We start from the raw sequence: 23,272 nt of genomic DNA on the forward strand, positions 1-23,272 counted from the left end.
ATTTAAAGAGGTTGCAATCCCCCCCTTCACCCACCTCATTTATTACATCGTTCAGTTTGTTAGACACCAGAGTGTGCGCAATAACTAGAATTTATTTTTATAGTCCGATGTCAAAGCTAATCATGCCACACAAGACATTTTTGGACAAAGTGCTGTTCTCTTACCGTACTGACGTACATCCACGCAGATGGAGTCAATGTTTGTGAGGTTGGCTATGGGAGACTTCATGGCAGCACAGGTAGACCACATGTTGTAGAAGAGGAAGACGGGCACAGCGGAGAAGCCGAACACACCGAGCCAGGCCACACCCAGGATGTATGTGAGGAACACAAACTGAGGACACAGAAATGGTACGATGTCAGCATCCTCTTCAAAACCATGAAACAGTTGTAAGAATCACTCATCCTCTTTTTATTGTCATACTTCATTCCTAGAATGAACATCTAGTATGCATTTTACATTTTAATCGCATGGCATCAAACCTTTATAAAATATGCGCCGTGCGTGCGGTTGTATTAACATACCATTCCACTGATGCAGCGTCCACAGATGGTGGTCTTGAACTCGCTGTGCAGTTCCTTGACGGCACTCGTTGTGTAGAAGCCCTCAGCAAGTAGAATGATCCCGTACAGGAAGAAAAACGAAGCAATGCCGTAGATGACATACTGCATCAGCTGTATTCTGTTGGAAAGCAATGTCACACATAAACTTAGTTGTGCCGGTGAAGCTGCAATAGGTTAAAAACAGTAAGGGGGGAAAAAAGAAAAAAAAAAGAGGTTTTTTGGCACCTGGAGAGATCCATTAAAATATCATGTATAGTAGCAGCATGACATCCCACTGTCTAGTGTGGAAAATAGCTGCATGTAAAAAGAAATTCGGCACACAGCCCTTAAAACATGAGTAACCTGGGATGGTACGTCATAAACAGATGGTTGTGATTGAGATAGATTCCAAGCTTCTCTAAAACATGAAGAAAGACGCTAAGCCCAAATGGGGAGATAACGGGTGATGCTTGTCTCTGGAAATCATCCGCTGAAAGACAGACGGCCGCTCCAGACCTCTTAAATTAAACAGCGCACTCTAAATCCACCCCAACATAAAACATATGTGCAGGCCTGTCTAATGTCATCCCTCTTTTATTGTCTGGATTAATGGATGCACCGTTGAAAAAAGAAAAAAGATCCATATTAGGACTGTTCTTAAGTATAAGGTGAATGTGGGAGACATTATCATCTAAAAATAGCCTCCATAAAGTCAGCCTCATTAAAAGAGTTATCCGTCTCAAGTTTTGGACTTTCTTTTACTGTGGTGGTTATGCAAGAACACATTTTCCAGTGATCTTATTGTGTAATGTAATCCTACTGTCACATGAAAGAGGCAATATTCTAAATAATGACAAAGTTTAAAAGGATGTTATCATTTTTATGTGTTTCTCAGACTCCAAAAGAGCATTACAAGCAGGCACTAAGAACGCACACGGAGTACGAGGTCACTTACACATCGGTCAGCATGGTGTGATCAGTGGTGACCTTGGAAAAGTGGGTCTCCAGGATGGTCACAGTGCCAGTGAGAGCCACATGGCCACATCCACAGAAGAGGGCAACACCAGAGAAGCAGAGGATGGTAGCCACCAGTGATGCATAGGGCACCCCGCCTAAACATTTGATGCAGCACTCAAAGCAACCTGTGGGGGGGAAAAAAAAAAAAATGTTTCAGGGGTAAATTGTCATGAAATCATGTTTTGTACCAGAATAATTTTACTTTAAAAGACCATGGAGAGAACTGAAGGCAATATCAGCCCCCAATTCCATATAAAGGCCAATGTTTCAGTTGCAGGACAGGAAATAATCTCAGGAAAGTTTAATATGAGATGATTAGTCATATGTATCATCCATTCTTCCATTAAGCCCATGCCAGCTCACGTTGGAAACAGTCTGGATACCCACTGGACAGATCACCAGTCTACCTCAATCCTTTGGTAACACAACTTTCCTTCTCTAAACAACATAGTCTCATCCTCGATGCTACAAAGGAAACAAAGCAGACAGAGCTGACGCATCTGTTCAAAAGCTTTCGGAACATTTGTCTGTGGTCACATTATGATATGCGTTTCCTTTCAAAACTTCTTCAGTGTAAAACATCAGTGGAAACAGAACAGCTAGCTGTGTGCCACTGACGTTTTACAATCTACTGCCATAATGTTTCATTTCACAATTCATCAGTACACTTAAAGGGCACTAATGGCCATCCAGCAGGTCAGAGTAATGGGTGACTGCCAAGCTGTAATGGAAATCCATGGCAACTAACCATGAGGGAAATGAAGTGACCCAGATGGGTTCTGTCTCATCCAATGTGTTCTTATGCCTTGTGAAACGGAGCCAGTCACCACAATGCACTGTGTGTGGACACATGAAAACAAGCAACAGTGTGTTTCCAATCAGATCCACATGTCTGACAGGATGTGTGGAGTCATCCAGGTCATTGCCTGTTTATGTTTTAATGCAACTAAAGTATTTAAAGATGCTATAATCACTATTTTTACATTAACATTGGGTCAAATGAGTGTGTGAAGTGACACAGCTCACCGACAGACCCACAGACCTCAGACCTCGGATCCACATGGGCAGTTTAGCCTCTTTAAGCTTGTCATTTTGGTTTCCTAGTCTGCAAAGTTACTGTTTTGTTTCACTCTCATCAACATCCTTTTCAAAAGCAACAGGCATCTGTTTTAAGCTATGATAAATCCCTGGTACACTATTTGTCCATCAGGTAATAACTGATAAAATTAGCAACTAGCTGATGAACACAGAGGAGCATCTGGCAGCGTAAGAACCAGATTTATCTGACGAGTTGGTGGTGACTAAAACAGAGCTAGACAGAGTGAATATTGGACTTATGTGACAGACTCATCTCCAAATAAATGTTCATGTTGCTGTTCATCTGCTGGAAATATATATATAAAAAGGCTTACTGAACTGCCCCAATGTGTCCAAAACATAATTTTTTGTAGGTTTAAGATGTCCTGCAGAAAAGTAGGCACAAATTGCGTGTGTAATAGTACAAGACAATCTACAGTAGAGAAATCATCTTTACACATTCAGTTCCTTACTGACAGCATGACACCATTTTATGTGGTCTGCTATTTGTAATTTGAAAAGTAAGTCCAATTGATAGGTTACAGAGGCAAAGTTATATGGTTTATATAGTTAGTGTGTCCTTTCTTCTTATACCGGGCACATTCACACATATAATTACGAGATTATTTCATTTATTTTGTGTACGCATTGGGAAAAGGAAGAACCTGTATTGTCTGACTATGTAGAGATGATGAGTTCAATACAAATGAGACAAAAATGATTTTATTTTTGCTCGCCTCCATGAGGTGCAGATCCTGAAAGTTCATCTGTGTTTGTGCTCTTTGCCACGACAAAGGAAATTAAAACAGATAATACCGCTGCCGGGTCAGTACTTTAGCAGCCACATGCTTCATCCTGACTGTTTGTGTAGCACCGGGAGATAAAAACATTTCTGTCCCACGGTGAGTGAATGGGAGTTGCCATGGCAGCATGTTAACCACAACTCAATGAGTGTGCCCAAAGCAGAGTTGCTAACTTCCACCGCAGCCCACACTTCTCCGATGACTATGTCGGGGAGGGCGAGTGGGTTGCTGGGAGTCACATCACAGAACTCCACAGGATATTGAGCCCAGCTGCAAAGTAAATACAGTCCGCTTAAAGAAAGAGCGTCAGGTAGCTTCGAATCAAAAAAACTTCAGTTTTCATCACCAGACAACTTCTTAGCAATGAAGTGTACTCTGGATGGAACAAATGTTTCCATACGAGAAGTGTGGAAAGGGTTTATATCTACATACAAATAAAATGGCACACCAATGCTAAACATTTTAATTATTACAAATTAATTTCTGTCATGGCCGAAACTCCTTACGCTGCCCAATTCAAAAAGTCTTGCATCGTTTTAAAGCCTGCCCTGAAATGCATCACTCCACCCATTAGATCAACTATTTAAAAAGCAAATATCACAATGCCAGGGTGCATTCATTGCCTGAATTTTACTAGACCACATATAGTATATTTATCCCATGAGGATGTCTTGATTACAAGGAACAAAACATTGGTATTGGTGAGTCCAAGTGGTCTACACCAAATATCTATGTAATGCTCCAAATGCTTTAAAACATCGAGTTGATCATGTTGCATCCCTCCAGTGCAACCGGTCATGAAGGAGATCAGGTCTTCCATGAGAAGCGAATGAGAGGGAATTCCTTTTGAAGCATCGATCCATCCAGACTGAGACACTTGGTTCGACACCTCTATCTCTCTCTCCCGATGGAGAAATCTTGAGTTTTTTTATTGGGTGTTATGATTAAAAACACAATGAATCCAGGGTAGTATTTTTACAGCTGTACTCGTGATATTGTCAGGTCAGTATAACACTGTTCTGGCTGACTAAAACAACACTGGCACCAGGACAGACCCACTGACATGGTTCAACTTTTCGGGAATAAACTCTGTTCACAAAGGGCCTCTGTCAAAGCATTAGTAGTGGCTTTAGACGGGAGTGTAGTGCTTTTTGTTGAAGTACTGAAGCACACCTATGAGGCGCGAAAATGAGTGCACACAGAGACATGCGCACGGTTAGGTTGTGGCCCATTTCTAAGGCTGTGTAACCACTGTTCCTATGGTGACACGTTTACATACAACAGTGAATCATGTATTTTTCCTTAGCTTTGATTTATTAAAGTCAACAACATAGCCCTGGTATTTTCAACAGTTGTTCTGGGTTACTCATCTCAATGTGACCGTCCGATTTCAGTCATAAAAGGTTCTTGGAAATGTTTCACAATAAAAGCCTTGTTAAGAAATGAAGGGTTTCTGTCTACTTAAATGCTAGACCGCTTTAAATATGAAACAGATACAGAAAGTTTTGAGTTTGTATTGCAACCAGTGTGTGCGCCCTTTACTGTGTAATGCAGTAGCATTAACAGGGCAAACAGTAGCGGATCAAAACATGAACATCTTAAATGTCAATATCACAGCTTTGACCATTCCATTTATTTTTATTGGCACTCTTGCATGGCGTAGGCTTTAGAGATCATTGGATCATTCAGCATTTAAAAAATGTAAATGAATTTCAACCAGATCATGAGAACTGTGACCATTTAATTTCCTCACTTGGAGAAAAAAGTGTCCGCACGTCGTTCCAGTGCGATCCAGTAGCAGTGCACATTTGACTTTAGACATCAGGGAAGAAGGAAACGACATTTAAGCCCAATAGCACCTTTGAGCAGTCCTGCATGAAGTACCACACCGACAGTAGTCTGCATCAAAGTAAAATAAGACTTGTTTCATAGTTGGGATTTCAAGGTATTGAAAGATCCGTGAGCTATTAGGTGTCTTTTTTAAATCTGTCGATTTCAACGAAGGATGAATGTTTCAGTGTCAACTCGTGACAACGGATTTGGGTTTTCTCTCCTTTTTAAGGCAGCTCGGCGGTGCAGAGTCAACTTAAATGAATAATTTGTCATTTGGAGAAATATGCTCATGGAGCGAGAGTTAGATGACAGGACAGATAGGTCTATACCACTATCACGCTTGTTTGTCAAAGTTACAAACATTACAAATGCTTATCTCGAGGACTGGAAACATTTACTTCCTGGAGTGTTGTGATGGCAAAAATTCCAGCAACTCAATATTTACTGAACAGATAAGAAATTGATGCCCATCTTCTCATCTAACTTTAAAAATGAAGGTGCATTTCCCCAAATCACAAATCTATTTCAAAGAGGATGATGGAGTCTGTATTTCCATGGGCTGAAGGGTAACACAAAATTTCATAGAGATGTTTGAAACGTTTATTTCAGAGTTGTAAAATAGACATTATCCGAGCGTACTATATGGAATTTCACAGTGTACAGGATATTGCAGCGCATGCTTTAGATCAAATCGTCCTCCTCCACAGGGGATAACAGTAGGAGCTGGTGACTCTCTAAACAACAAGCTTGTAGTAAATGGATCCTGCTGGCTTGCTCAGAGTGGCGCACCATAAATGAAAATCACGTTGGGTTCTTTCCCTCTGATGACTTTCACATGCTTCCAGTCCCTGACTAATACCCCTGGTTAGAACCTTTAACCACTTCAAAACACTCTGTCCGCCATCTCCTTGCTGCAGTATATGAATGAAAGATGGAGAGAGAGAAAGAAACACAGACAAGTTAGCGACTGTTGAAAATTACAATGTCTGGCCTCGCAACGGCGGCTAGATTCGCCACATCGGGATCACGAGGAGAGAGGGAGAAAAAGACGCTTGTGTGTGAAAAAGTGTGTGTGTGTGTGTGTGTCTGAGTGTGTGATATTGTGTGAAAGAGAGGAGAAAAAAATAGAGACAGAGAGAGAGTCCAAGAAGCCTTGATACAAAAGGCCAGTGTGTGCAGCCCGAGACTGTCCATCACACTGGACTCTCAGGGGCCATTCAGAATAGCAGTGAACCACGGCCCCACTCTTCCGGCCTACAGGCTGGAGGCCCAGGACAAGCCCACCACTGAGCTCCATCCTGTGTGCCCCTCCAGCACTGCACACAGCTGAGCTACAATGGGCCAGAACAGCCTCTTCACACTCCAGGAGGATCCTGTTTGTCAAAGCATCTTGAATCCGTCACTGTGTGAATCAGATGGCTCGTTAAGAGCGACATGAGTTGCAGGCAAGCTGGAATACAGACCCAGGACGGACAAACAGACCCACGATAGGCAAAGAGACAGAGGCACAGCCAGACAGAGACATCAGGAAAATGATAACCAATCACCACAGTGCTGATTACAAAGCGGGCAAAGTGGTCTTTTTAAGTCTTTATTCTTTATCCGATAGCCAACAGACGCAAGAGACAAAAAAAATGAAGGAAGAGAGAGAGGCAGGAGGATTTAGAACAAATGTCTCTGGCAGGATCAGCAACTTAACCCCTATTTAAAAGGGTGCCCTGGTTGTTGATATTATGATAACTTGCACAATTTGTTTGGCAATTTGAAAGAAGTTTTATTTAACCGGTTTCATCAATTTACCACATACGGTACTATATGAAATACTCGAGGTAATACCAGAAACAGAGACAAGTTTGTCTGCAACATGCTGCACGATAAAGCTGCTATCTACTGTGTATTGTCCAGGAAGCAACAGGGGTCCAGCAGCAAAAGGTTGTCCCGGTGCTTCCAAACCGGTTGTTCGGGCCATTCATTCATCACCACAGTCTGCTTGAGCTCAGAGTCATCCCTGACCCCTGCAGCTGGCTCTGCTTCATCACCAGCCTCCATCCCTCAACCACAGCCATCACGTAAACACTGCCTGTCGTCACCGTAACTGAAATCTTCCAACAGCTGGAAAGAGGAAAAATGTCTATATTCCACCTTGATGCACATACCAGACACAAACACAGATGCACCAACACAAGTACAAACTGCACATAATCATACATACACAGAAATATGTGTAGGACGCAAACAAACCCCACTCACACAAACAAAGAACTTGGACACACACAATTTGGGATGAAGACATTGCAACTCTTCCATTTCATCCCCGAGTCCTGAACAACAAACTGGCTTCCAGCTCCATTAAAAACAACATCCAGATCCAATCTAAAAATCTAGGCTCATTGCTAACAGATGTGTCTGTTTACAGCTTACGATAAGTATTGTTGTTTATTGCTCCATTCAGGGCAAACTGTCAAAATACCATTTATGAGAAAGAGTCTCATTTTCCACACTCTACCGAGAGGCGCAATACTTAAAAATGCTGTAATGACTATAATGGCCATTCTCGAGGGATCAGGGAGATGTGGGCCTGCAAATACATCAAAAGTGGTTTCACTGTTTACTTATCTAACAAGAGAAACCTAAACTCTGCCAGCTAATAGCCGCTGACTGCAGCTCACCATGGAGTGAAAGTCACTGAGGGAGGCTTGTATACCGTCAGCATTCAGTGACCAAATAGATGCAACGATAGCTGTAATGCACATAATTGTATATATTTGGGGACACGAAGAATAAAGATGTGAACTTGTGTGCTGTTAAATAAATGATGGGAGGGTAACAGTCAAGTCAAATCTGTTTATAAGCCAAGATTGTATGCAGTCTGGACTTTACAGGTCCATTGGTACTCAAATCAGCCCAAACTTTTTAAGACAAAGACCAGCTCCTTTTAAAACGTAATTTCTCCGAGTCCCAACTATGAGATCGTTATTCCCCATGTTGGAGTCATTTCCTTACTTTCTTTCTTCCTACAGCTCTCTATGGTCTTTATAAAGACATAACATCTGCAAGAAACATAAAAAAAATTAAAAAAATAAAAAAACAAGAAGGACTTAAACAAAAAAAGGGATGAAGGTAGACAGAATGTTTGAGCATACAACACTGGGGTGACAATCTTATAGGATTACAGTAGGTCTTGTACTAATGGATGAGAATCAAATACAAGTTGTCCAGTTAAATAAAGTCCAGTATTGAGTACTAGTACCCTGCTAGTATATTTTGTAGTAAAGTAGTACTAAATAATCTGTACTGAAATCACTGCAGCATCATGTTAGAACTTTTCATGAGAGTTTAAGTGTGTGTGTGTGTGTGTGTGTGTGTGTGTGTGTGTGTGTGTGTGTGTGTGTGTGTGTGTGTGTGTGTAAACCCATAATCAGTTACAGTTAGCTTTTCAAGTATTTTATTCATCGAGCTAAAAGCTGTTTCTAGCTTTTGAAATGTGAAGATTTGAATTTGGTTTTGATGTTCCCGACTTCTTTTTCAGAATATTATCAAGCACCCTGACAGATACGACAAGTCTTTCTTGGGAAAAGCACTTGTCTGAATATACAAGATTTTACTTGGAAGAGATGTTCAGAACAATCAGCAATAGAAAATCCAAGGACTCCTGCTGCTTCCAACAAGAAGAGGGTGAGCATGTTAACGACACCGTCTCTGCTAGTGTACACACTCCTCAGGGCTGTCTGCTTGTGATACTGATGTCTGGTTCACTTTTCTTCATCCTTGCCCCCACACCCACCTCATTAATCATCAGTCCCCTGAAAGAACACCTCAAAACATAGCCTGAGGTTTGATTGATCTGCTGTTGATTCAGCAACAGGCTCATTGTCCTTAACAGTGACACCATCGTGATGATGACCGGCGGCAGCATGACATCCCTGCTGCTGCAGGAGTGAGGTCTGCTGCGAACGTCCCGCACGGTAATTAGATCATAAAAACAAGCCCGAGCGACAGGCTGCACACATCAGTTTTGCACAAGCCCGTGATGCACAATTTGCAAATGAACTTAACACTTCTGTGCAAACAAATACTGAAACAAGGATGCTGCGCTGACACGTCATAATTCTCCACTGAGTAAAATCTACCTAACTGTGTGCGATGAAACCGAGCGGACTGGAGAAGGTTAAAGCGCCAGTAAACAGCAGTGAAAAGAAGTGAACTGGCTCTTTGTGAGTGCTCATTGGTACCTCTTTTGTCCTGCCTCTGGTCTTGGTTTTCTTCTGATTGAGTTTCCATGGTTGTTTTTCTTCCATCCAGCAAAAATGCTTTCTTTCAGCAAATTCTCTCTTCTTTTCTCCCCTTCACTCTCTCCTCTCGCTGCCCTCGTTCGCTCCCTCTCCTTCCCACAGGGCTCTCTCTCTCTCTCTCTCTCTCTCTCACCTACATGTGCAACCTCTTTTTATCTCATCCTGCCTCACGAAGGTACCTCTTCACTGTATATATCACAAGACACAGAGCTCTTGTCAGTAGGGATTTGACCTTAATATTTTCCCTGATGAACAAATTAATTTATTCTGTTTGTACTGACTATTTTGGGATTAAGTTTTCAAGTAGTCAAATTAAATTGTCCTCCTAATGATAGAAACGCTTGCCATAAGCAAGTCATGCCCTGTCTCGGAGACTCAAGTAGCACCATGAATAGCAATCTGGGGAAAGCAGCCTGGTGAGAACAGGAGAGTAAGAACCGCTCCTTTAGGTGAAAACCACTCTGTGCTGCAAACACTGGAGCAGAAAGCCTACAGGCACACAATCACCTTTGTCTCTTTCCCATCTGACCACAGTCCAAGAGAGGGGGAGTGTGCGTGCTGTGGTGTGTGTGGTGTGGTCGAGGGTGAGCCCTTCATCTTCTGATTTGCACCATATGCCCGCTGCTCCTCCAGCATACATTAGCAACCTCTGACCGCTGTCTTCCCTCCATCTGCTGGTTTTCTAAATCATGGGCACAAGAAAGGCACATATACACATTTCCGAAACACGGGGGCAGAACATCCTCTGGGCCGAATTGGGAGAAAACAAGGTTGAGAATATGTCAAATTTAAGTTGACCGAAGGAGCCGATAAAGGAAGGACAAATAAGATCCAAGAGGATGATACAATGAGAAAGAACTTGTTAGAAATAACAACAGACAGGGGAGGATTGGATGATGAGAGATGAGAAACAGAGGAACAGACAGCGAGGGAGACAGGGAAGAAGATCTTGGCTGTGTTTGTTTGGCAACATCAAGCCAAGGAGCCCCGGGGACATGCTAATGAGAGAAAGGCCTTTGAGAGGGGGGGGGGAGCCCTGTGGAGTGGCGCTGGAGTGGGGTCTTCTCACGGATACCAGACCTCAGAGAGGAGGGGGATCAGCAGGGGAGGGGAGCCTCAGGGGTCAGGGAAGTAAACTTAGCGGGGATCCCACAACAACAAAATGCAGCACTAATCTTCAAGCTTTTTTACGGTCAGCCCCGTAAAAGCCGGGAGACCCGACGTCTTCCTCGTGAAGTCGGGACTGCAGAAGTGATGGTCACTTGAACTCTGTATATTTGTGTTTACAGCTGATTCAGTGGAGGCTTGTGATTCCCGCTTAACGTGCTACAGGAGCTCAATCGAAGCATCAAATAAGGTTGATTATTTACAGGAATAAATTTATCATACTAAACCACACAGGCCACTTCATGAATGAGAACACCAAAATCAAACGCAACCCAGAGATCCATCTGCAAACCTTTAAGAGTGCACGGACAACAACATCTTTATTGCACTTGTGAGAAAGACAAATTCAAAACATGTGATCAGGTCTGATCTGAATGTGCTTTCATATGTAGTGTATTCAAATTCTAGTACAAAAAACAACAACATGCCTTTTAAATGGAAAACTATTACAAATGTACCCTGTGAATAAAATAATGTTTTTTGGCTTGGCACATTAAAAATTGTTGAAACAGTTTTACTTGTCTTTTCAACATAAATAAAAGGTTCCACCTCTGCTGCTGTTGAGTGCACGTGTTAAAAAAAAAAGTACTCTATTATAAGCTTTCTCAGAAAATCATCCATTGCATGGGTGAAAAAGTGCACAAGCAAAAACATAAACTGAGCATGCAAAGTGGATTTTTTTGTTTTGTTTTGTTGCAATATTACAAGTGGCCACTGGTGAAATTAGCAGCAAGTGTTAGTGGAGGTGAATTCACACTGGCAGCTACTATTGGAGATTGAGTAGAGCCTGATGTGCCGAAACGTGCTATTGAGTTTTACTTTGCTCCAAGAACATCTAAAAGTGCCGCCCACAGACGATTGGCCACAAAACGACGCAGGATTCGCATGAAACAGAATATTTCGACCTCAGCAGTTAACCGAGTTTCTTTGGCTGACATACAATAAAGAGAGGAAGGAGATGCACCATCTGTCTATGATTTTACACAATGCTCCACAATTCACTTCCTTAGTTATTGCTATTGTAATAAATGTTTAATGGTGTTGAAGTAGTTTAATTGCAATTTAATGAAAAAGTATGATGTAAAGTAGTGAAGTGAACAGACTTCACACTTAACTAAAAATATTGACAGGCCGAGTGGCTGTGGGAATAATCATGTGAATGTAGGAGGCAAAGCCTGCAAGCTCGGACTCAGTGTCGAGTCCGCGCCACTCCCCTACTTGAGGACACAATCTGAATGATGATGAAGCTCATACAAATGGAGGAGGCTTCATTGTGGGTCAACCTTTCACGCTGTGAGACAGGGGGCCCTGAATGCTCCTCAGTGTTCAGTCACCCGTGAAGACCTGCACCCTGCTTGGCTGACACTGAGGAAGGAGTTCTCAGGGAACCAGGTCTCTGCCCAGACCCGAGCACCACTTACACCCACTAACAGCCTGAGAAAGCAGGCTCACTACATCACAACAGAGGAGGACCGATCAAGCCAAATAGGGGTGTGGTGTGGACCATATGAGGAGTGACTCATTGTGACTGTCGACGTCTGTTGAAAAGAAGTAAGCCAAAACCAAATATCCCCGAATGCTTTGCTGCACTCATGGAAAATAACTTTCACATTCCCAGTCTTGGAGCTTGAGATTCTTGTCAACATTGTTTTGGCAATTTGCAGCAGTCAGTGAGTTTCATTCCTACGTACTGTAGTGGCATCACTGACCCAGTTTTAGATGCGAGCCCTCTTCATGGGTCGATGTGTTCTGTATGTCTGCCTTCATGTTTGGCATGAATCCAAGTTATTGATTGGTTTACAGAGGCAGCACACAACAAACCCATTATACAGATCCATTCGTTTGTTTGCTGACCCATTTTCCTCTGCAAGTGTACTGAAGAACAAAAGCTTCACAAGCTCTGTATGGCTTTTTCTGAACAATTCAGCATATGACTTGTTGAAAAATGCAACCTTAATAAACAATACATCAAAACACATGCCTACAACTCACCCGAAAAGTACAGCTACGACTGCCATATAAGGATTAAACAAACCAATGTACAACACAAGGCTCCGAGTTGTATTACTTTGAAAGAAAAATCCTCACTCGTCTGTGGAAAAAATAAATATGCTTACTGTCCTCATTTATTATAGTAAGACATGAACAGTGAGAGGAAAAGCCACAGAGGGCCAACTTATAATGAGCTTTGCACTTCATTTTGGCTCAGTCAAAAAGCTATAAACTCTTTTTTTTCCCCTCCAGCATCATTGTGTAGCAGAAAAAAGAAATCAGAAGAGAAAACTCTAATGCACTTGTTCTTTGAGAAGATTAAAGGTTGAAAGGCAAATTAATTGTTTTGGTGTCATACTCACATAAAAACTTTTCAACCTCGGGTGTTTAACTTTCATTGCACATGTCTGGAACAGTTAGCTTCCTAGTGAATTTATGTTTAGGGATCTAACTAATGGTTATTTTCTTCATCAATTAATCTTCAGATTATTTTCTGAATCTTGGGGCCTGTAAATGTCAAAAGCAGTAAACCAAACTGATTTGTATCACAACCCGTCCAAGAGTTCCTTTAAACACCACGTCTGTAAATGAAAGTTACACTGCAATCTGATTTTAAACACTGATTCAGAGTTGAGAAATATAATCTGATGATGTTTAAGGTGATATTCTTACCAGATGTTGTTGGAATTGAGACTTAATTTGTGGACCTTATGATACACAAGCCTCTGTCTCTGCGACCAGCCAATACCCAACCTCAAACATAAAATCTTGAAACTAACCCCGGCATCCATTTGTGGTGCAAAACATTATCTCACAGACCAACACATTGTTCTTCAAGCTGAGGAATTCCACCACAAGAAGAAAGCTACTCATATACACATTATTTTTTGCAGCACGGTAGCAAAAATACAACTCTGCTATTCAGTTTCAACCACTTCCAATAGAGACATACTTTGTGTCTTGGTGTTTCTGCAATACAATTTCCAGATCATTTTTTTTCTCCGCAGTGCTATTACGAGTGTTTGACCAAACAATGCACAGGCGATCTGACTCAGCACTTCTCTAATTGCATGTTTGGGTTATCGTGTTAGGTCTGGAAGCAGAACAACACTTATTCAGGGAAGCCTGGCAGCCATGTTTTTCCTTTAAAAATGACTTCACAACCCTGACTCTCTGGCACCTCCAACAGCCACTGTGGTTTGGGCCGAATGGGTTACAGGGAACGTAAAGAGACACAGATGCTTCTATTATCGAGGCCTTCTAGCTTACGGTACCTTGGATACTGCCACAATGACTTGGCCGGACAGAGAACAATTGCCATATCAAAACCTGAAGGCATAACCGAAAGAATTTACTAATTTCAATCTGGAGTCAAAAAAGTAAAACAGTGCCAGGAAACAGAAACAGAAACCTAGGACAGAATGAAAGAGTAATACAGAGAGAAGGACAAAGACAGGAGGTGTTTATGGTAGTCGTAACCCACCACCCCCTTATACAAGCCACAAACTGCCATTTTAGAGAAAAGTGAAGGTCTGTCCATTACACATTGTTTTTCTATCAGTGTGCACTAAATATTTTAATGATGCTTCTGGTCTGGAAGAGGCTTTGCTGTCTTTGCGTTCTGCCACGCTTAGATTATGGAGCCAATCAACCAGCCAGAGGTTGTGCAAGAAAACACCTCTCCATTATCAAGCTGGAATAATGCTGCATAATAACCTCTTGTCTTTTCAAATCCATATTGCAAAGATACTTTGCCAAAACGTATAGAGTGATGAAAATGCCAAGCCTTTCCTGAAACATTTTCTGTCAGAAAAATCAGGGGATATAATCTAATACTTTTCAGATAATGGGATAACAACACTGTGCCACACTGCACTCAAGTGAAGTGCTAACATTTTGCTAAGTGATTTATTCTCGTGGACACTAGAGAGACATGCAGATGTATTAGCTTCTTTAAGTTGATATAATAAATGCTTTACTAAAAAGTTGCATTTAAAGGACCAGCCAATGAAGCCTTATTAGCACAATATTTTAATGGAAAATGAAGGCCCAAGAATTAATTGATAGAAATGCAGATATCTTTAGAGACCCACTGCACGGGAAAAATGTTGCAGTAACTTAGCACATCACTTTAAAGGATATCTGAGGAAAATCCTGTGTCAGTAAGCAAAAAAGTAGCATGGAACTACAGATCTCATACTGATGAGGATCTCCAAAACTCAAACGTTCTCACACTCCAGCTGCTTGGAGGGCAAATAACACCGTGGCTGGAGACTTTCATTTTCCTACTTGTTGCAGTGCATAGGCACACAATAGAGACATAATGAAGCACAGAGACAAGGAGACAGCAGAGGAGACTCTCCAGCTAATCTTGGGGTTGCTTCCCATGAACAGCCCCCACCCTCCCCCGTGTCTCTCCCAGCTGCTGGGATCTCTTTCACTGAGTCACTCCCGTCGGTCCTATTGTCCTCCGCCTCACGCTGCCAACCTCTCACCCCTGACCCAAAAGTTTACCCTTTTCAAACTCTCCTGTCCCAGTCCCCCCAACCCTCATTAGATGGAGCCTCCTCCTTTCAGCCAGCCAGACCTCTCCGTGTCAGGACCGTCGTCTGCGCTATGACAACAGAGCAGCCAACAGGCAGATCATTTTAATGCTATTGTTGCACAGGGCTCCTCCCGTGTCTCAAAGCCCCGCATCCCGGGACTGGATCCTGGAAGGATCGAAACGAAGAGTCGGTTGTAACCTGAACCTGACACTTCCGCCGCCGCAGGGATGTGTGTCCCTCAGATTCATGACATGGACTAAATCCTTAACAATAAGTAGCAGATACTCGTACAGTACATCACAGGAAAAGGATGGAAGCCAATGTCTCTAGCGATTGGTATGTACTCTACCTGGGCCGACCTCTGTGAGAGTGGGTCAATCCATTACTGTATTGCTGTAAGCACTGATAGCTTGTTCTCCAACAGTAGAGACTGTAATATCCTGTCCATCAAAGTGGACATTAAAAATAATCTACTGTGCAAAGTGGAACCCATTCATGGCACCATCTGATGTGATGCAGTCTCTCAATCATTATTAGTGTCCAAACATTGACATTCTCACTAATGTATTCTCTGCACACCCTCATAAATATGCGTCCTTAGATGGAAATAGGTGATGCATACTGCACACACACACACCCGTGCTCTGAAAATCACCTGCATCATAAATAATTTTGTGCTTTTATTTTCACCTCTATAACTTTGCGCTTACATGGAGAGAGGTTAAAAATCATTCGCATCATTTTCAAAACTACCTGGTTGCAAATGACAGGCCGTCAACACTGATGTACTTGGCATACCACAAGTAGTTTCACATCCTGCGCACGTTAAATCTTTCACACACTTTTCACTTTTCAGACACACACACAAACACAGGAGCACGTGTTCAGTTACAGAAAGTATCACCCTGTACGTTGCAGACGCTCTGCTGCTACACAACCTTAATTTTCCGTCTTCAGCTGTAGCCGCTCTACTGTTTGAATATTGTTTTCCTATACAGTAGAGGCCAAAAAGCTAAGATGACTTATGAGACCTCTCAGTGGTGTGGCTGTAATATTCATATTGCTAGCTGATCTCTCCTCTGGTCTGCGTGTGGTTACGGGGTCAAGCTGTTTTTCAGACAGAAACATCTGGGATTTCCTTGCCCCGAAGCCTGCTAGCCGGTATTCCCTCCCCCTCCCCCCTTTCCCCTGTAGTAAACCCACAAAGACTGCCACAAAACCATGAAATGGTAAAGCCATTCCACATGACTGAACTGCTCAGTTGTGTATTACAAGTTTGAAAAAAAAAAAAGAAAAGTTTTCAAATGTTCATTTTCAGCAATTGATTCAAATTGAAATCCATCTTCTCAAACCCCCAAACAGTCTGCGTCGGAGAAGCAAACACTCTCACCGAGCTATTGGGTTTCCTGCAGCTGTCGCTTTATAAAAGCTATTGCAGATTTTCATCTGCTGGGCAGAAGTGCCTCTTCCTGCCTATCAAGCTTTTCTCTGGAGGATAATAAGCAGACAATGCAAACGCTCACTTGAAAAGGTCTTTTCTTGGTCAGGAAAAGGATTCCTGGCAGGAGAGCATGACTCCTCTAACTATCACATGTGGCACCACATCACCACAACATGAGCAAAGATGAGTCATGTGCATCTCCAGCTTCTTGGATAAGCTAAACAACACGCTTTGATGAAAATGTCCTCACAAGATCTGCTTTTGTAACAGTATTATCTCAAAAACTTTGAACGTCTTAATGAGGATTTAACACAAAATTCTGAATATAAAGGCGAAAAAACAGTCATAAGGGGTTACATGGGTATTCATTTAAATTCCTGCTTAATTCATCCCAAGCGTAGCATTTGGCTGCATCCCAGTTGTCCCAGGCTGTCTGGCACGGCTCTTCATGTGGTGAACATTTCTCATTGGTGTGCCGGGGTACCCCAGATGCTTTTGTCTTACGGTTGTTTAGCAGCTGTGTAAAAGCGCTGAGGACAGAGACCTATCTGTGGAGGGTTGAATACACTCAGTGGGCACACAGCCAACAGCTCAATCCTATAGGCTCCCACAGCTGAAAAGCAGACTAATGCATTCTGCTCTCACTCCTGACAGATGATCTTATGGGGAAATTAGCTGGAGGCCCCTTTATTTTTTCTCACTTCACCTAAGTAGTTTTACATCTGAACTGTGGACACATCAAGCTGCTAAATAATGTTGAAACAATACTTGCACTTGTGTGTTTTCTCCCAAAATAGCTCTCCTAATAGCAGAGTGTAGGAAAAGGTAAAAAAAAAGAAAAAAGAAAAATGTAGCCCTTGTGAGAACTCCCATAAACTTCTGAAGCCTGAATCTGGATTTAAGACTTCTTCGTTGTCTGTTAATCAAACCAAAAACTTTCAGATTTAGACAAATGAGAGGGAGGTAAAGATGACATGGGACAAGCAAGTAGCAAGTCCTACTCAGTTAACCAACCACAGTAGACACTTGCTGATCAACCAAACATGTCCAAATAGAGCCTATTTGTCTTTAAACCTCACTATCTTATAAAAGCAGAAATATTCACTCAAAACCAAAGTTTCAAAAAGTTTGTAACCAGCAAGTCTGCAAACATCTAACGGTCGTCAAGGCCGGGGGTCAAAAGAAGCTAGTTAGGATGACACAAATAGACGTGTCATCTGATAACTATCTAAAAAGAAATCGTTGTTCCAAAAGGTCACACTCGATGAAAAGACGTGCGTCATAGTTTGACAAGCATTTCATTTAAAGCCAACAACACGCCTTAAACATTCATTTATACCTTAAAAAAAAAAAAAACTGCCTTAAAATAGCACAGACTGCATTAATGTGGGATGTGCTGTTTCAGGTACTGAAGACACCTGACATAAAAGTGTGGAAGTCCAGTTTGAGTTACAGATCAATCAGTTTGGTAAAAGTTGAATCAGCTTTTTCTTTCTTTTTTGGTACCTCCTCTTCATTTAAATGCAGTGATTGAATGTATCCTTACAGTGCAACCTCTCCAACCAACATTTAACCCTGGTGGCCCTGAACGGAAGAGGGTATCAGCTACCAAAGGTTTCTATGCAATAGTATGTGCTTCATGTATTTTCTATTTACACGCTATATAGGTCATTCTGGGAAAACATTATTGAGTATCTAATAAACACTCCCGACTCGTGCGACATGGAGAAAGTGTATCAAAGTAGCAGAGCAAAGTGGTATGCAGTGGTTTTTTTGGTGCGGTGGTAAATGCAGCCATCCAGAGTGGCAGAAAACACTACGGCGGGGTCGAATGCCTTTTGGATCCTCTGCTGCAGCGTCACTTTGCTTTTCCCCGATCCATTATTTACCACAGGCCTTCTGGAACAATCACCTGACTTTGAACAAAACAATGATACAGATTGCTACTCTACTGGAAAATATCACCTCTCAGCTCTGCACACATGCAGTGATGCCGGTATAATGCCAAACTGTATTTGCCGGTTAAACTTGGATAATCACGTCTGGGTTTTTTTTCTGAAGCCTTGCTGATAATATAAAGGCTAGATTGTATCCTTGGCATATTTTATCTGACACTCAGATTCAGCAGCTGGTGCATATCTGAAAAGCTGCATGTTTCCTGTATACAGGGAGTATTTTCAGATATTTAAATGTCATCCTGTTTCTATCATGTGACAGAGTGACATCTCTCTGACAGGGGTGAACTTACACACACACACACACACACACACACACACACACACACACACACACACACACACACACACTAAACTGTGAATAGGCTTTTGGTAAAAGTGATGGCCAAGCCCCATGCCTGAACATGAACTTCTATTCCTATCATTCATGCCACAATACTCAATGCCTCTCTTTGTTGTTGGATGAGTTATTAGCTCAGCAAATTGACAATACTGCCATTGCAGACCTGCAGGTCTGGAAAAAGACACACAAAAAAAACAAAACTGCAAAGGCACAGGAAAGCAGTGAAGACGAGAGAAGAACGAAGACGTTGACAGAGAGAGAGAGAGAGGAGGGAGATTTCAGAGGAAAGAAAGTGGAGCAGGAGATGAAAGAAGTCTTGATTGAGCTAAAAGGGTTTCTTTTTTAGAGCTGTACGCAGTCACAAAAAGTATGGATCTCATCTGCCGTACAATTACCAGAGATGCTCAGTCATATGCTATGCCAAATGGAAAGAAGCCCAGAATTCATGTAACTATGACAGCAACTACCTCATTACGGAGGATAATCGCTGTAATTAATGATTGCAAACTGAAGACAAAAAGCAATTTAGGAAATTATTGATGGTGACATAAAAATTTTAGATTAGGCGTAAAAGGTTAGCACACACTGAGCTGCATTTCAGACTCAAGAAATTCAAGGAGGGCAAATCTTCGGAATTAAAAACCGAATGCTTTGATTTACACAAACACAAAACAGCAAAGTTCAGTTTCGCTCCCAGGACCCGTTCAGCATTTCCGCAGTGACTCATCCTTTCAGTCCCTCACTTTTCCTCTGCATATCTTCGGCTCAGAAGCATGTGCATGTGACCGACAGTTTGCCTCTGAGCAGAACAAATCGAGTCAACAAAAAGGACGCAAAAAATACGGACTCTGGTATTTCTCCGCCATCAGTTGACAAGTTGTTGATTCCCAGATTGAAAAAAACACCTCCGCTGGCACGGCATTAGCTGTCATGGGTCTTTCCTCTCCTCCGACTCAGGATGCGGGGTCACAGCACATACAGTTTGCCACATGTGTGCGTGACAGTGATCGCTGCTGATGTGTAATCACACACTTTCCAGACATCCTAGTTCAGATGGAGCAGGAATGCACGAGACAGCTAACACCTCAAAGACACTGAAGCTGCGTTTCGAATGGCACATTTTTTTTTTTTTTTTTTACTTTCAGTACGTACTGCAGCTACCCTAACAAAGTATATACTGTTGCATGCAGCATGCGTACAGTTGGAACATCCCACTTCGTCTTAAAATGTGGCTTGAATCTCTCTTGGTCATATCCGTAGCGTGACATTTGCAGTAAAAGAGAAAAGGATGGGAAGATTGCTACACTTAACGTTACACTTCTTTTGGATGCCTTCGTTTCATTTTGCAAATTGCAACCGGTCGGAGCTTTAGCGCCACCAACTGTCTGGGCGGCTCAGTTGACGTGATGTCTTTCGCTGCTTAAAGGATTGTGGGTCAGAACAGCCAGAGAAGCACGCTGGCCTGCATACTGTAAAACTTGACCAGATGTAGACGGACATCGCGGTATTTTTGGCGTACTACGTATTGGGACATACTAAATCTCTATTTGGCACAGCAGAGAGTATGAGAGTATGGACACACAGTGAGACACAACTCCTGTGTTTGTAGGTCATCAAAAAACAGCATCATCAAGCTGATTTTATCATGAAAACGTTTCTTTAGTCATGAAACTGTTTTGTATCTCTTATGTACACGAGCAAATCGAGTTCCAGGAAGAGCCGGGCTATAGAACTACAGCAAAGTGTCTAATTAAAGATGCATTCAACACTGACAGCTGTAATTATCTCTCCTTTTCTTGATTTACTTAAAAAAAAACAATGACGTAACATTTGGATCTGGTTTGCATCCAGCCTTGATGACCTTTTCCACAAGACCACCACGGTGACTACAAAACACTCCGACGAGGAGGTTCAGAAGTTTCCATAAGGAAAAAGCAGTCCTTCCTTTTTTTTTTTTTCAGAAACAGGATTTGGCTCCGAGAAAAACAGGGACAGTGTTCATAGTCATGTCCATAATTTACTGCATTTGATGAGCTGGATCCACTGTCATAAATGTTAAGCACATAATCAAATAGTATCCATAAATGACATGAACTGGAAAAGAAAATTCAGTTTCCATGAGACCGAGATGTTTTGTTTTTCCAAATGTGTCTTAATCAGTGGTAACAAGTTCAGTGCAAAACCAAAAACAATCTTATGTTTGACATATTTATCCTCTATAGTTTAAGGATTACAATCTGCAGCAAAGAAAAGATACGTAAACTTCTATGCAGCACATTGTCATGTTTTTCTTGCTAAAATAAGTGTTGTCATCACATGCAAAGAAACTTATCATCTTTAGACCAGCACCAGATGTTTGGCTCAATGATAAATTATCAGTTGAACTTATGGGGGGCAATGATTACACAACTTGTGTTAATCATAACAAAACTAACATTAAGAACTTAAAAAGATAGTTGTGGAAAAAGACCAACTCCCTCAGCAAGTTCATAGGATTGAAGCCAAGTTATCCTCCCACAGCCTTCATACAGGCCAATGCTCTGTTAAATCGTTTGGGGCAGAGACAGGAGAATCTCTCTGAAAAACATGTGGACTCTCTGAGGTGAAGGTCACTATAAAATCAAATCAGACACAAGTTACATAACCTCTAAATGACATTTCACTTCACAGCTCCGCTCAAAATCTGCCTCACGGTACTCTTGTTAACTTTGGGCTGGACGGGTTCATGCACACGTCAATGTATTTCACATGAAACACAGTGAATTACATCACATCAGTAGAATATCCATTTCTCTGGCACAACAAAAGGAGACTTTTACAGCAACTAACAAGTCTCCAAATTAATCTCCTCCAGCACACAACAGGTTGGTTTTTTTCTCCAGAAATGGCCATAGGAGAATATTTGAATATAAAATGATGGCTTCAGGAAGTGGACAATGCACAAGGGTTGATTGCCATGCACAGTAATATCCTCTATGAGACAGTGAACAAGGGTCTGTGGGGAATTAGTTCACAGGGCATCCGCTATGAAACTTGCAATTCAGTGAACTTCTCTCTCTACATTAAGAGCCACTGAAGTCGCACAAAGGAGCTGCTCCAAATTAGGAGCACAAAGACGCTTCTGTTAGAGCTTCAGAGCGAATTAATGAGCACTGATACACATTCTCACACAGTATTCTTCCCTGGCCCTCAGCTGTTCTGTGGAAAACAACACACGCTTTTAAAAGCGGCCCAAATCCAGTCAGAATGGTAGATTTATTGAATCGATTCATCAATATTAAATCAATTAATGCTATTTTACTGTTTATTATCCAGCCAGATGTAATGAGGCATTTGGAGTAAAAGTTGACTGTTTCTCATGTGTGCTAACTCATCTGATTCACAGTGTCTTAAAGTTATGGAGAAGTTACTAAACGTCCACGAGTGCTTCATTCCTTCCACCCCCAGGTTGGGAGCACAGATGGCCAACACTTGGGACTTATTTAAAGATGGGACAGACCGTCTCAGCTCAAGCCCTCAGCGCTGGTATGAAACAAGACACAGGCTTCAACCATGAAGCAGCTTACAAATATGTTGCTGCTTTTAATGAAGCAGCAAGCCATGCTGATGGGTTTGATTAGGAAATACAAGCCAAAACAACCTTTCACCTTTGCAGTCACTATCAAACACTGCAGCCTGATCAATCACTGATGACCAATAATGATCAATGAATGCTGCTAATGAAGGGCGTGGCCAACTGAAAACAAGTTTTGATCATCTGGTTTTTGCTAATTATGCAGTTCCTCTCAAAGGGTCTTTGGAAACGGTGAGACAGTAAAGTTGATCTGGACTTAACGCGTCCGTAGACTCGCAGAGAGTTGACTGCTGGAATCCTGGCAGACATAATCTCTCTAATCGCTTTCCTCAAGTTGCTCCAGCCGGCTGCTCTAATGCTCGTGAAACCGGGTCAGGTAAACGACCTACTCCTGCAACACTACCACGAGTAAGAGTTCACTTCTGCGTAACACAAAACAATCGGCGCGCCCCTTTCAGTTGGAGCGAAGTATATGAACCATGCTGTCATCACGAAAAGGCGATATTTAAATCCGTCTTTCAGCCAAACACGAGCATTTGTTGGTGAAAACTTACCCATTTTTCGTAACTTTCCCAAAGAGTCCGAAGTTTTCGATGAGTAGAAAGTTGAGCCCCAGCTACACTGATGTTGCGTCCTGGGATGCGCACTAACCGCCTGGCTGCTCAAACACTCAACGCTGCGTCCCTCTGG

The 23,272-nt window shown here is 42.1% G+C and overlaps 1 protein-coding gene across 3 annotated transcripts in view; it reads right to left on the bottom strand.

The window, feature by feature from the left end:
* The window catches only part of gpm6bb (glycoprotein M6Bb), a 29,407-nt gene extending 6,135 nt beyond the window's left edge, over positions 1-23,272 (bottom strand). The window contains exons 1-4 of one of the 3 annotated variants that reach the window (XM_069153951.1): positions 23,137-23,272; positions 1,498-1,684; positions 525-681; positions 165-333 (exon numbers count right to left, since the gene is read on the bottom strand). In XM_069153951.1, the coding sequence (XP_069010052.1) occupies positions 165-333; positions 525-681; positions 1,498-1,684; positions 23,137-23,140 (517 nt within the window). In that variant the 5' untranslated portion in view covers positions 23,141-23,272. Of the gene's footprint in view, positions 1-164; positions 334-524; positions 682-1,497; positions 1,685-9,504; positions 9,584-23,136 lie in introns of those variants that run through there. The other 2 variants (XM_069153950.1, XM_069153952.1) reach the window with 2 other exon arrangements.

The sequence above is a fragment of the Embiotoca jacksoni genome, unplaced genomic scaffold (genome assembly GCF_022577435.1).
Source record: "Embiotoca jacksoni isolate LCO1_2020_lvr unplaced genomic scaffold, fEmbJac1.0.p SCAF_2, whole genome shotgun sequence".
Classification (NCBI taxonomy): domain Eukaryota; kingdom Metazoa; phylum Chordata; class Actinopteri; family Embiotocidae; genus Embiotoca; species Embiotoca jacksoni.